General features: G+C 45.0%; 1 protein-coding gene across 1 annotated transcript; it reads right to left on the reverse strand.

The window, feature by feature from the left end:
* Positions 1-1,423: 1,423 nt before the first annotated feature.
* Positions 1,424-11,872, reverse strand: LOC111927667 (solute carrier family 22 member 2). The gene is made up of 11 exons (XM_086877176.1): positions 11,374-11,872; positions 9,114-9,217; positions 7,960-8,114; positions 5,708-5,876; positions 4,621-4,735; positions 4,421-4,527; positions 4,090-4,304; positions 3,720-3,828; positions 3,241-3,353; positions 2,082-2,181; positions 1,424-1,571 (listed from the first exon to the last, which is right to left on the reverse strand). Exons 1-11 carry the CDS (start codon positions 11,782-11,784, stop codon positions 1,505-1,507), a joined length of 1,665 nt encoding a protein of 554 aa, XP_086733302.1. The 5' UTR covers positions 11,785-11,872; the 3' UTR covers positions 1,424-1,504.
* Between the last annotated feature and the right edge of the window lie 592 nt (positions 11,873-12,464).

A 12,464-nucleotide genomic window follows, 5' to 3' on the forward strand; every position in this document is an offset into this window, starting at 1 on the left:
AGAGCCTGCCACCTCTGTAGCTCCTGCTGTGCCAGCAGCAGTGCTTGTGGGAATAAATACCAGTGTGGTGGGCAAGGGGCTTGGGACTCAGCTTTTGCAGTTATTAATTTATTCATCTCAGCTTCTGTTTTGCTTGACTTGTTGCCACTGCCCCCATTTTCCATCTGTAACAGGTTTTATATCAAAGAACTGTAAGTCAGAAATTCTGACAGATATGTTTTTAGTGCAGAGCAGAGACATGTGTTCAACCAGCAGCACATCAGCTCTACCAGACACATAACTACACCCCCGCTGCTCCTCCTGCCCTCTAAGGACAATTCCCCTCTGATCCTGAAGCAAATGTTAATTTTGCAACTGCCTGGGCCAAAGTCATGTCATTCCTGATCTGTCCCTAATCTTTTCAGGGCAACCTTGCCATGGCTCTGCCTCGCTGCACAACACGCTTCCCTGCCTTGGAGGCCCCCACAGCAACACTGAACATTAACTGAACCTCAGGTCAGCTGAAAGCAGGTGCAAGGTCACTGGGATCCAATCCTGGGGGAATTTCACCCTGCCTGCTCGAGTCCAGCAGTGTCTTGCTCAGCTGGGAGTTCTCTCTCTGCAGCTGATTATCAAAAGGCAGAGGTATCTTGTACCCTGCTCACGGTATCCTTATGGAAAGCCAGTGTTTTCCAGCAGATAGGGAACAGCAACACAGGGAAGGGGAGCCACAGAACCACTGTCCCTGTTTTGCCCTGCAACCACAGGCCTGTTACAGTCGCTCAACAGGATGGACTAGGAAATTTCTGAAGGTGCTGGGCATTTCCTGGAAGACCCAGTGCTGTTCCTGACTCTCCTTGATGCACCGGACCCTGACCAAGGGTCCTGCAAGTCCCCAAGCCTGATCCCAGCTCACTCCAAAGGAATGCCCCTGCAGGGCACATGTATAATGCTATTACCTTATGAAGGATTATGAGTATTTCTCCTATGCACTCTTTTTCATGCTCTGGAGTTGCCACATGCCCATCCTTGTGAGCATCTATCCTAGTGAGTAGCCAATAAAATAGGAGAAACTAAAATCAAATTTTTAAAAACTCTGTGTGAGTTGTCACACGATTGAACCAGGTTTGTAGTTACCTTGATTCTACAATGGAGATAAATCTCTTACATTATGCTGCCTCTTCTTAAAAAAAACAAACAAAGTCAGACTTTATGGAGACTTACAAAGTTTTGTTGGTCTGGATCCCACCATACTCAAGTTAGACCTCTTGAAGTGCACATTGAAATCCACACAGCTGATACAAAAATTTCCCAGCCCTAAAATATGTTTCTCTTAGTGTACAGAGGGGGAAGCAGCTATGCAGCAATAGGGACAATCCCATCAGAAAACTCTAAACACTGTAAATAAAGGATATACGTAGAAATTGAAATAAGAGAGGCAAGATTTTTGAGAGGGTATTTATTCTGAGTGGCATTTCCACGCTACTGCCCTAAAGCACACTACCCAGTAAGAGTTATGCCTTCTTCAGCCACGTCCTGCTTCTGATCCTTGGACATGGAGATAGATATTTTTGGTCTTTGGAGCACTTTTCCTGCAAGAGTAATAGAACATGAACATCAACCAGGAATGAAGTTGTTCAGGGAGAACCTAACTTCAAGTTCTTCACCTGCTCTGCTTTTGCCCCAAGAAAACGATCAGATATCTATTTCCCTAGGTTTGCTCCTCAACAAACCTAGTCTGCTCCTCAGCAGATACCGGTGCTTCACTTCGTGTGAAGCTGCTATCAAGACTGCCCTTTTGCTGTTCAATTGTTAATAATTATTAATTAATATTATAAATACCATTTATAATGGTGTTGCAGCACATTTGAGAGACTAGTGCAGCTATTCACAGGCCAGTAAAGGCCTAGGCTACTTGTTTTCAAGATGCCTAGGTAGACATGGGATAAAAAAGTCCTGAATCTGTCCAGTGAGAGCCTGGAAATTACCCAGCAAATTCTTGGAAACAAACAAGGCAGCCAAGTAATCCCTGGATTACCCCTGGACAGGGATTTTGCCCAGTTTCAAGTGAAAACTGCTACAAGTTCATCATCATGACTCACCTGTGAAAGTTTTCAACATCCTCCACAGTCTCGGGCAAAACTCTTCCTTTAGTTTCAGGCAGAAGGAGCACCAATCCACCCGCAATCAAACCAAGCACAGCTTCAAAACAGAGGCACAAAGAGCTTGTAAGCATTTATCAACCACTTGCTACTGCCAGACAGAACAGACTTGTCAATGGCATTTTATTTTGTTCTTCATACAAGATGTACACCTCAAGTCTCTGTATGCAAAACTATATTTTAGCTGGTGCTAAAATGAAAGGATGTGGCTGCCCTGTGGAGACAGCACCAAGACAAGTTGTCTTCTGAGTTATGCATTAACTAGGACACCTCAAACTGGACAGATCCTTCCTTTATAGACGAAAAAACTCTTTTTAGTGCTAAAGAATGCCAGAAAACACATTCCATATTTATGCTATTCCCATAAGATTAGAAAATGTATACACAATGTACTATCTTCTATGCAATATGACCAAATTCTCCTCTGATAATTTTTTTTATCCAGTTTGTACATGTTTGGCATGTATTTTAAATCTACTAAGCGCCCTTCTAGATGTCCTGTCTGTTAAAATCCGCATATTGCCATTCAAGGTATTTTTCTATAAATAATGTGCTGACCTAAAGAGTCACAAAAGTGTTGCAGGCCTTGACCTGAGAGTTCAGGTCACTAGTCTGCAAAACTTATCTTGCATTTATTTACCAGCCACTTTCCAAATAGATGAAGAGACAGTTAACAAAGTGTTAGAAAAGCTGAAGCGTAACAGCCACACTTGTACTCCATTAAATAGGCAATTACCTTAAATTCTAGGTTTTAACTGCTGGACAGAGACAATATAACTCACAAAAGAGCAGTGAATCAGCTTTAAAGCCATCAAATATTAAGCTATTAATCAAAAATTTCCTGAGCTCTTTGCCAGCTGTCAAACGTGTATTTGACTCTAACTTCCTTTAAAATGCAAGGAGAAATCACAGGGGCAGGGGGGACATGAGTGAATAAACAAGTTCCAGCTTGTCATAAACTGAAGGCTAAGGCCTTGTAGAGAGCAAGGGGATTCTGCTGAATTCAAGCAGCTGTGTTGGTGGCTTTTCCCTCCCTTTGGAACTTGGGTGCCCCACTGCACCCCACAAGGGGCCAGCAAGGAGGTAAGGTGGCACTTACTGAAGACAATCAGTGGCAGATCGTGCCAGATCTCCACCAGTCTGTAGACAATGAAGGGGACGATGACTCCACCAATATCACACAAAGAGGAGCAAACCATCACCCCGAGATTCCTGGTTTGGCAGCAAAGGGATCATGTTAGTGTCAGAGCATTGCAGAGGGAAGGGGATGGATCACAACTTTCACAGGACAGATCCAGGCATTCTGTGGAACTTCAGATCCCTCACCCACCCTGGTTCTCCTGAATTTTCCCTTTATTTCAGTCATGTGATTTTTTATCCTTGCCTAAAAGTACATTTCTTTATTAAGCTACCTTTTTAAAGCATTTTAATTGTGCTTCACCTACTTTATGTTCAACAGTACCTGTGTAGTTCTGACACATTTGAGGGTAACTTAATTTAGCATAAAACATAAGATACACATCAACCTCAACTATTTGTTTCCAGGCCAAATGCCAGCTGGGGAGAGGATGCACCTACCTGATATAAGTTGGATACAGTTCTGTGTTTACAAAGCAAACCATTTCAAAAGCCATAGTAATTCCCATTCTCCCAATGCAAGCAGTTATCACTTTTAACCAATGCATGTCTGCAGAGAAAATACATTCAACACATTTAAAAGCATCCCAGTGATTTAGCAGCTGTCAGTTAATACAACAGGGTTATTTTGTGGGACCTCTGATCTCACTTCAGTTGATGTTTTTAAGGGACCTCGTTTCACACGTGTGAGTGAGGGAACAGGAGCAGTGAGGACCACGTGAGCAGTGGCAAAGGCACCCTCACAAAGCAGCGTGGAGGTTCCAGAGGACAGGGTGGGAAGCCCCCACAGGGCTTCATTCAGGTGACTTACCCTCTGGGATGAGGGCTGTGGCAAGGCAGGCGGCCCCAGCCACTAGGTTTGACACGGCCCAGGGGTAGCGCCGCCCAACACGGTCAATAGTGATGATGATGATGAAGGCAGCTGGGAACTCAACAAGTGCAGAATAGAGAAAATCCAGATAAATGTTCTCAGCAGCCATTCCCATGTGCATGATGAGCCCCTGGTAGAGGATGGAGCTCGTGAACCTGGGCAGAGAAGAGCATCCTGGATTTGTTAGATAGTAAGAAAACAGACATCTGTGTCCTGATGGAGTTTTCAAATCCAGAACTCCAAAACCAGGTCTCTAGCATTATATTCTTACCAGTTGTACATCAAAATGAGCGTGTTTCTTCTTATCTGTGGTGTCCTGAAGAGGTCCATCAGTGAGGGATTCTGCTTTCCACAGTCTTCCTCTTCAAATTTAATATCCTATGGAAGAGCCAGTACATAGTACATAAAATTTCTCTGGGAAGAACTTATGTAAGGTATTGTCATGATGACACAAGCAAACCCTGAGCTCACCTTAAAATGGGAAGGCATCTTTTTCCGATTTTTTTTAGCTATATCGCTGACAATTTTCATGGCTTTGTCATTTTTTCCTTGAGATATCAGCCACCTGGGAGACTCTGGGAGGCACCTACAACGCGAGTGGATGCCATTATACAACGAAGCAAAGCCTACCCATTCTCCCGTGAGCGGAGACTTTGGAGGGGTTAAACAGAGGTAGATGGATTTCTGGTTTTTTGGTTGGGTGGGTTTCGTGTGCTACATCCCACTCCCCCAGTGAGGGAAAGTAGTATATCCCCTGGCTGAGACTGGAAGAGGAACAGTTGAGGTAGTGGCTTTAGTCAAAGAGGAGTTTGCTAAAGATACATCAGGGAGGAGCTTCGAGGGTGAGTAGGGCTCTTGTCTTATCCAGCCCATTCACCACAAACCAGCTCCTCTTAGGGAGCCTTTTTTAACTTCTGCCAATAATACTTCTCGGTTAAGAAGTACTAATTAAGCTAGAACTGGCTTGCTAATTCAAAACAATGGAAGAAGGAAGGCAACAAATTTCTTTCTGCTATTCCTAACCACTTGACCCATGCAGACAATTTCTCAAATCCAAGCCACTCAAACCAAAAAATATTGATTAAAAATAGAGGAAATTCAAATGAAGGAGTGTCCAAGTACTTTTTTTCGGTTGGACCACAAAAAACTGCAGCTTTTCTGCCTTAAAAGAACATGCTAACAACCTGTTACAGTTACATTAGCATTAGATGGTCTGTCAATAACCATATTTTCAGTGCAAGACCAACTAAAGTTATGCCAAGGCACCTATTTTCATTTATGAATTGCTTAAAGAAAATAATAAATTATACTAGTCCGGTTTTCCCGCAAGTGGTCTGTTTTTTAAACACAAGGTCAGGTGAGGTGCACAGGCTAGGATTCAACAAGATCTCAGTCGTTGAGGGGTCCTATTTCCCTCTCCTTTTTGCTGGGAACCTTCTCTTCGCAACCAAGAGGTGTGCACGCCAGAAAGGAGGTCTCTCTCAGCATCAAGCCCTGGGAAGCAGGAGAAGCCGGGTTTTTTGGGTGGCGGGCAGAGGTCCAACAAAAGGGCACCCACCAGTAGTAGAGCAGGAGGAAGCAGGTCGGCAGGGTGACCGTCAGCTGCAGCCACCGCCAGTGAGGGATGGCGTAAGCGATGGCATCGAAGAGCAGGAGCCCGACGGAGAAAGCCGCCTGGTAGAGGATGCCCACCGTCCTCCGGTAATCCGGGCCCACCACTTCTGTCACTGGGAACGTGCACAGGGACAGGTGAGTGCCGTGGCTGCCCCACACGGCAGAAACCAGCCGGGGGATGCTGGAGGACCAACACTACGGTAACGCCTTGGAGAAACCTTGGTAATGATGGGCTACCCGGCATAATGCCCCCAGACAAAACCCCCTGGTTCGCCTTTCTGGCACCCAAACTCCAGCAGAGAAGAAAACACTGCTGCTGGCCACGTACTGGCCTAAGACATCCAGGAATGTGCTCTACTGTGGAGATCACAGAGTAAACCAAGCACTCCCCAGGGCACACAGGTGGATTTTGTTGTGAAATCTAATGCCAACATAGGTAATGCCTCCAACCCAACAAGAAGGCTGAATATTTTATTTCTAAAGTAGAGGCTTTTGGCCTGCATCTCACTCCAAGTGCAGAAGGAAAGCCTGTGTCACAGGACGCACAGAGCTCCCAGGCCAGGCTGGGATCACTGTTCATCCGCACTTTGCAACTCCACAGCACCGACCCACACATGAAGTCTTGTTGACACAGAGTTAAAAGTAACTATTCCAGCAGGCAGGCACACCCACACTCAACATTTTGCATTCAGCTGTGTGGCTTCAAGAAGGCAAACTCATTAGAAAAAGAGCAGTAAGGAACTAATTAGCAGCCAAATGAATTGCTGAGTTTTGGAACCACAAATTGGCTAATGCTGCTCAGACAAATGATGCACAGACATCTCCTCAGGCTCAGGAGGACTGAGCCAGAAGCAGCTGAAGGCTAGAAAAGTGCTCCAGCAGAGCAGGACAACAAGGTTGTTCTGTCCTTGTATCCTTCCCTGGACATTCAGTATTGGCCGCCCATAGGGACAAGATACGAATTTAAGGGAGCTTTTGGGCTGGTTCAGGATCTTTTTCATAAGAGAGTTTCGAGAGAATCCAGGAATAAGAAGATGTAACAGAGAAAATATCAGGATGGGGCAAATCATTGTCCTGAAAAGGACCTAGTGCTCTAAAATGGCTTAAAGCTCTCCAGAAGAGGGGATGGAGATTTTATATATGCCAGGAAAGGATCTAAGAGGCCAAGCAAGCATCCAGGAAGCACAGGAAGGAATAATTGTGTCTTAGCAGAAGACAGTCTGAACTGCAGGATAGGCATTTTATTTTATTAATATCAGACATCTGGAGAACTAAATTAGTAAGATGACCACACTAAAGGCTTAATGGAAGTTTAGGCCACTGACTTTTACATTTTTACCACTATCACAATGAACTGCATCTCTCAGAGATACTTAGTAGAGCCACCTGCCACCCTAACACAGTTAAGGTTCCATTGATCAGCTTCTAAAACAGTTAATCTACTGCTTCAGTGATTGCTCGCAGTCGGGAATTTTGAACAGGAGACTGAACTCCACTCCAGAAAAATCAGAGAACCCAGGCAGCTCTACCCTGAACCAGAAAGCAGTCCTGAGGTGGCCCCAGACCCAGCCTGGCCACAGAGCTGTGCCTCACCAGCAGTGCTGGGGGCAGGCACCCACACAGGCTGGCTCCTCCATGGCTTGGCCTCTGCTCAGCCCAGTTGATACACACAGGTACACAAACACCTTGTCTTTTTATCAGCAAGTTTATGCTGTTCTTCGGTTATTTTTAGGTTCTGAAGCCACTGTTTGCCCTTTAATGCTCTTTGTGTCATAAAAATGTTTCAAGTTTTCCCCACCCTCTGCCTGCTTCTTCAATGGCCTCCTCTGTCACCATCCTGTCTGTGTCCAGGCCAGAGGGACTGTGTCTGCCTGGTCACCTTCCCCAGCCAGAGCCTGATGGAAGAAGAACCGTGAGCCCCAGACAGATCTGCTAAAGTGAGCTGTACCATAGGGGAAAGCCTATCTTGAGGTAAGAGCCCTAATACACCACTGCTTGCTTGAGCTTTGAAGGCTACTGTTGTTTCTCCCTAAAGACTGTGTTTGAAAACATCCTGAGAAGTCAAAGAAGGACAAAACCCCTTAATAAAACACATTTTTTAAATGGCACTTTTTTTTCCCACGGTTTTTGGGGTTGAGTTTTGTCCCTTCATCTTCTGCAGCTAGTCTTGCTCCTGGGAGAAGATCCTGCACTCACCCAGGATGTAGCCTGCAGTCCAGCAGCCCTTGCTGACCAGCCCTTGCAAGAACCGGATGATGACTATCCACAGGTAGGTGGGCACGAAGACCAGAAGGATTCCACACACAATATTTACAACAATTGTTGTTAAAAGGCAAAATTTACGGCCAAACCTGGGTTGGAAAATGATAGGCAAAATGAAGTAAGCCACTAGTCATGGAAGCATTTTAAACTAGTAAGAGGTTTGTCTATCTTCAGGGGGAAGAAATCTAATTTTTCTATGCAAAATAGAGAGGTGCTTTTTTTTTTTTTCTCACCCATTACTCACTTATCTCCTTTTCTATGCCATGAAAAGTTACTGTGCCAGTTACTCATCAATTCCACAAAACTTTCAGGAAATAAAGAATAATCCCATGTTTAAATATATTACATTGGGACTGAAAAATAAGTATGCATTAATATTGTCATTCTGATATTTCCACATGCACCAGATTTAAAAGGGATTTATTTTCGGAAATCTTAACCTTTGAAACACTATGAATGATTTACATATGAATGGGCTGCATTTCACAGCTGGAGCAACTCAGAGCCTGCTGTACTAATAGTCCTAGGCAGAAGGGGAGCAAAGGGGAAAATGGGCCCGCCAGTACTGGCATTTGTTTCTCTTTAACCCCAGGTGCCTGAGCAAGGGAGTCTGACTCTGCTGCTCTGAACAGGGAGGTGCAGGGATTATCTGGTTTTTTCCCAGTGACTGCTGCTGTACACATCTGGCAATCTGTGCCAATTAGTTCTAAGCTTCTCCAAAAGAAGCAAATCGTTTCCAAGCTGCAGCTGCACAGACTGTGACAGATGAAGTGGGAGATCCAAACCAGCAGCATTTCCTGGCTTTGGTTAACACCCAAGGGCTCTGATGCGACAGAGAAGTTTGGGGTGTACAGTTCTAAAACCGTCCTCGTGGGCTCTGCAGGGCTCACTGAGCAGATCTGTGCTAAGCACCATATACAAGCTAAAAGGCAGGAAAGATACTGGCTCATGCTGTGGCTGAACTCCCAGGGGGATGACCTTTTTTTCAGAAGAGCAAAGGTGGTATCAGTTGCACAACCTTCATCTAAGCTTGGCTGCTGTACACTGATAAGGGAGGTCAGAGGGTTTTTCTGCCAGCTCACACGTACCTGTCTGCAATGTAGCCAATCTTTATGGAGCCAAGAAAAAAACCAGCGTTCACAGAAGACTGAAAGAGATCCAACTTCCAGGAGTCCTCACACACCAGGTCAAACTAAAGGAGCAACCACAGTCAGAGACAAAAGAGTGAAATGAGGAGCTGGCTCATGTCCACAACTCTCCTTCACTTAAGTTAAAGATTTAAGCTTGTATTCTGGGTCAATGCCTGTTTTATCAGCACACAGAAATCCTACTAACTTAACTAATTGTCCAACATTAAAAATTGGATCAAGCCCTTGAGCAGTTTACTGGCATTTCCCATTCATGTCTCATCTCTCTTTTTTGGAAGGAACATAAGTGAGTTACTATCTGTGAAAACTGGCACCCAAAACTGTCGGCACTCATTGATCAAATCAGCATGGATCTGACGATCGCCCTTAGTTTTTTAAACAGCTTTTTTTTATGGCTGATGGTGAACATTTCTAAGCAGTTCTTGTTGCCTTATACTCTGGCATGGCAGAATTGTCCCCACAGACCACTCAGGACTAAGTGTGATGCCTTTACTAAAAAGCATTTTAGATGCCTTCAGGAGCCTGCCTTGTCCCATATCCCATGGAGCACTGGCCTCCTGGAGGAGGGTGCAAGTATCTGCATCTGCCCTGAGCTCACAGCATTTTCTCTCTGCTCTGATCTTTAGCTCAACGACTTGTTGTATGTGTCTGGAGAACAGATATTTTTTATCTGTGGCCAAGCTTTATACCACATGGGTACCCACAAATATTTGCCACCTAGTCTTATCTTATCTTACTTGTAGAAATGCATAAAAGCTACTGGAGAAAAAGTTATTGCAAAAACCTTTCCTTAATATGACTGAGAATCCCTTCCCTTACTCCTGGTATCTAGGTTTAATTGAATCTATGCATCCATAATTAAGAAAAAAACAAGTATTTTTTCTGATGCTCTATGGGATTTTCCATGAGGACACTTTCCGTATGTAAATTTTTCCTTTGGAATAACATGGCTTTCACTGCATTATCCCTTCCTTTTCTTAGCTATCCGAGCAGGGGACAACATAACAGATCCTGAGAAGTTTCACAGAAACAGTCAAAACCAGGAGGTCATTGACAAAATGCAGAATTATGTGACATAGCTGGTTATCCCATGAAGGAAGTGGCCTGTGGGCCTGGCCTTGCATCCCCTTCAGCAGGAAAGGGGAGAAAACTGATGTCAGAGCATACTGCATGAGCCCACACAGACTGCAAGTGCTCAGCTTCCCACAACCTCAGGAGATGGTGGTGGGAGCATCTGGACCACAGGATCTGCTGCAGCCTTTTCCAGTGAGACATGCCTGCTGAGCTGCTGCTGCAGAGAGGGCCTGGGTCACCCTGCCTCACTTCCTCAATTTCACATCTCACAACCTGTCACTTGCTGAAAGAAGTACCCTTAGAGTGAACACCCTTACACCTAGGGCCAACCTCTCACAAAACTGGATGCTGAAGTTGCTAGAGCACAGACTTTAACTGCTCCTGTGTTAAACAGGGGGAAACGGGGAAAAAATCCTGACCACTTCTAAATATTTGGTGGAAGTTTCTATGATGAGACCAAGCTTGTCATCCCAGTTACTGGTTTGTTTTTAAAGCACCTAAACTGCTGAAGTACAGCAAGTAGCTTAAGTACCACTTTCAGCTTATTCCCACTCCTGAGAACACGAAAGTCACTGGCTTTTCTACAGTTTATTCCTGACTTAAGCTGTTTAACTGTGGGAGGCAGTACCTTTCCCCACACTGACTGCCATTCATTTTTATTTAAAACCAACTTTAAAAGACTCTCTTCACAAAAAAAAAAAAAAAAGGAAAAAAAAATAAAAAGAAAAAAAAATAAGGGGGTGGGGAAAAGAAGACCTTTGCATTGGCCGGTTTTGTTTGCAGCACAGCTAGCTGTGCTGTTTATACACCTTCACCAATTGGACCTCTCATGTGACAGGGATTTCATTCAGAACTGGACTTTATCTACCAGGGGATTTATTTGCTGAAATATGCTTTGCTCCCCAGCTAGAGATATAAGCCTCCTGAGCAGCCAAGGCAGCATTCCACAGCAAGGACAGAGGGAAGATGACTTGTAAACCCCCAAGCGCAAGTTCACAGTAAGAGACAATCTCTTCTCCAGGTAAGCAGGGGATATTTTAGCACAGGCAAGGCTCCACCGACCCTCACCCCCCAACCCTCACCTTGTCTGTAACAGAGGGGACAGGGCAAAGGGGGCTGTTTTTACCTCTGTCACGAGAGAGCTCCCTGGGGAGTTGTAGACCCAGCCATCCCGGCAGGGACCGAGGGGCACGCTGCTCCCACTGCCCACCAGGCTGCCCAGGGGGTCAGTGCAGCTGATGCCTGTTGTGTTCCAGTCCACCTCGTACCTCCTGCAGCGGCTGCTGAAGCTGGCCCCGTGGCCATCCCACTCGGGAACTGTGTGATTCAGCTGCTCCTCCAGGCTCCAGCCGCACCGCTGGCTCAGCTCAGCCACCCCGGGGCTGGAGCAGCGATGCTCAGGGGTGAACGCAAAGAAGACGACCCCCACGTACACTGGGGTGAAGCAAACAGATAACAAACATAGGACAAAAAAGGTTTGCTTCTGGAACCTGTCAAATTCTCCAATGTGCTCTAAAATCTCATCGAGGGTTGGCATTTTGGCATCAAAACCACCTCAAAAACCTCAACTAGGTCCCCTCTGCAGCACTGATACATTTAGTTGGCAGCAAAGCTACTTAAGTAACAAAGATATTTGACCAAAAGTCAAGACTAACTCTATAAATTATTAAACTACATGTTGCAAGCTCTATTTTTTAGGTTTCATTTGAAATCAGACCTTAATTCACCCAGGGAGAATTTGCCTTTAACCCCTAATCAGAGCACTTACACATTCCTGTTCTCTGGAAAAGACCCTATGGGCCACAGCCCTTCAGTTTTTCTTGGGGGCTTTGGGGTTATTTTTTTAATTACGCAAGTCAGCTCCTCAAATAATGGGCATTTTTAAGGAGAAAACATAGATAGAAAATTCAACCAACACACAAGCAATACATGGGTTTAGGGCAGAATGGCTGGGCACCACGTGAGCAAAGCTTCTCTAAAAAAATCTGTAAAAAACAGGTGGGTACACGCTGAAAAAGAAGTGTCTATACATAGAGCCACAATAGCAGTAAAGGAATAGCTTTCCTGAAAACTCCTGTATCATGTGTGTCTCAACCCTCACCCTCCACACTCTTCCATTCCCAAGAAAAACCTCTCCCCACCTGTACCAGGGAACACAGTTTTACTCAACAGTATCTTTGCAGAGATACAAAATATTAAAAGCATTCAGTACAGAAT

The sequence above is a fragment of the Cyanistes caeruleus genome, chromosome 2, assembly GCF_971803275.1.
Source record: "Cyanistes caeruleus chromosome 2, bCyaCae1.hap1.1, whole genome shotgun sequence".
NCBI lineage: Eukaryota > Metazoa > Chordata > Aves > Passeriformes > Paridae > Cyanistes > Cyanistes caeruleus.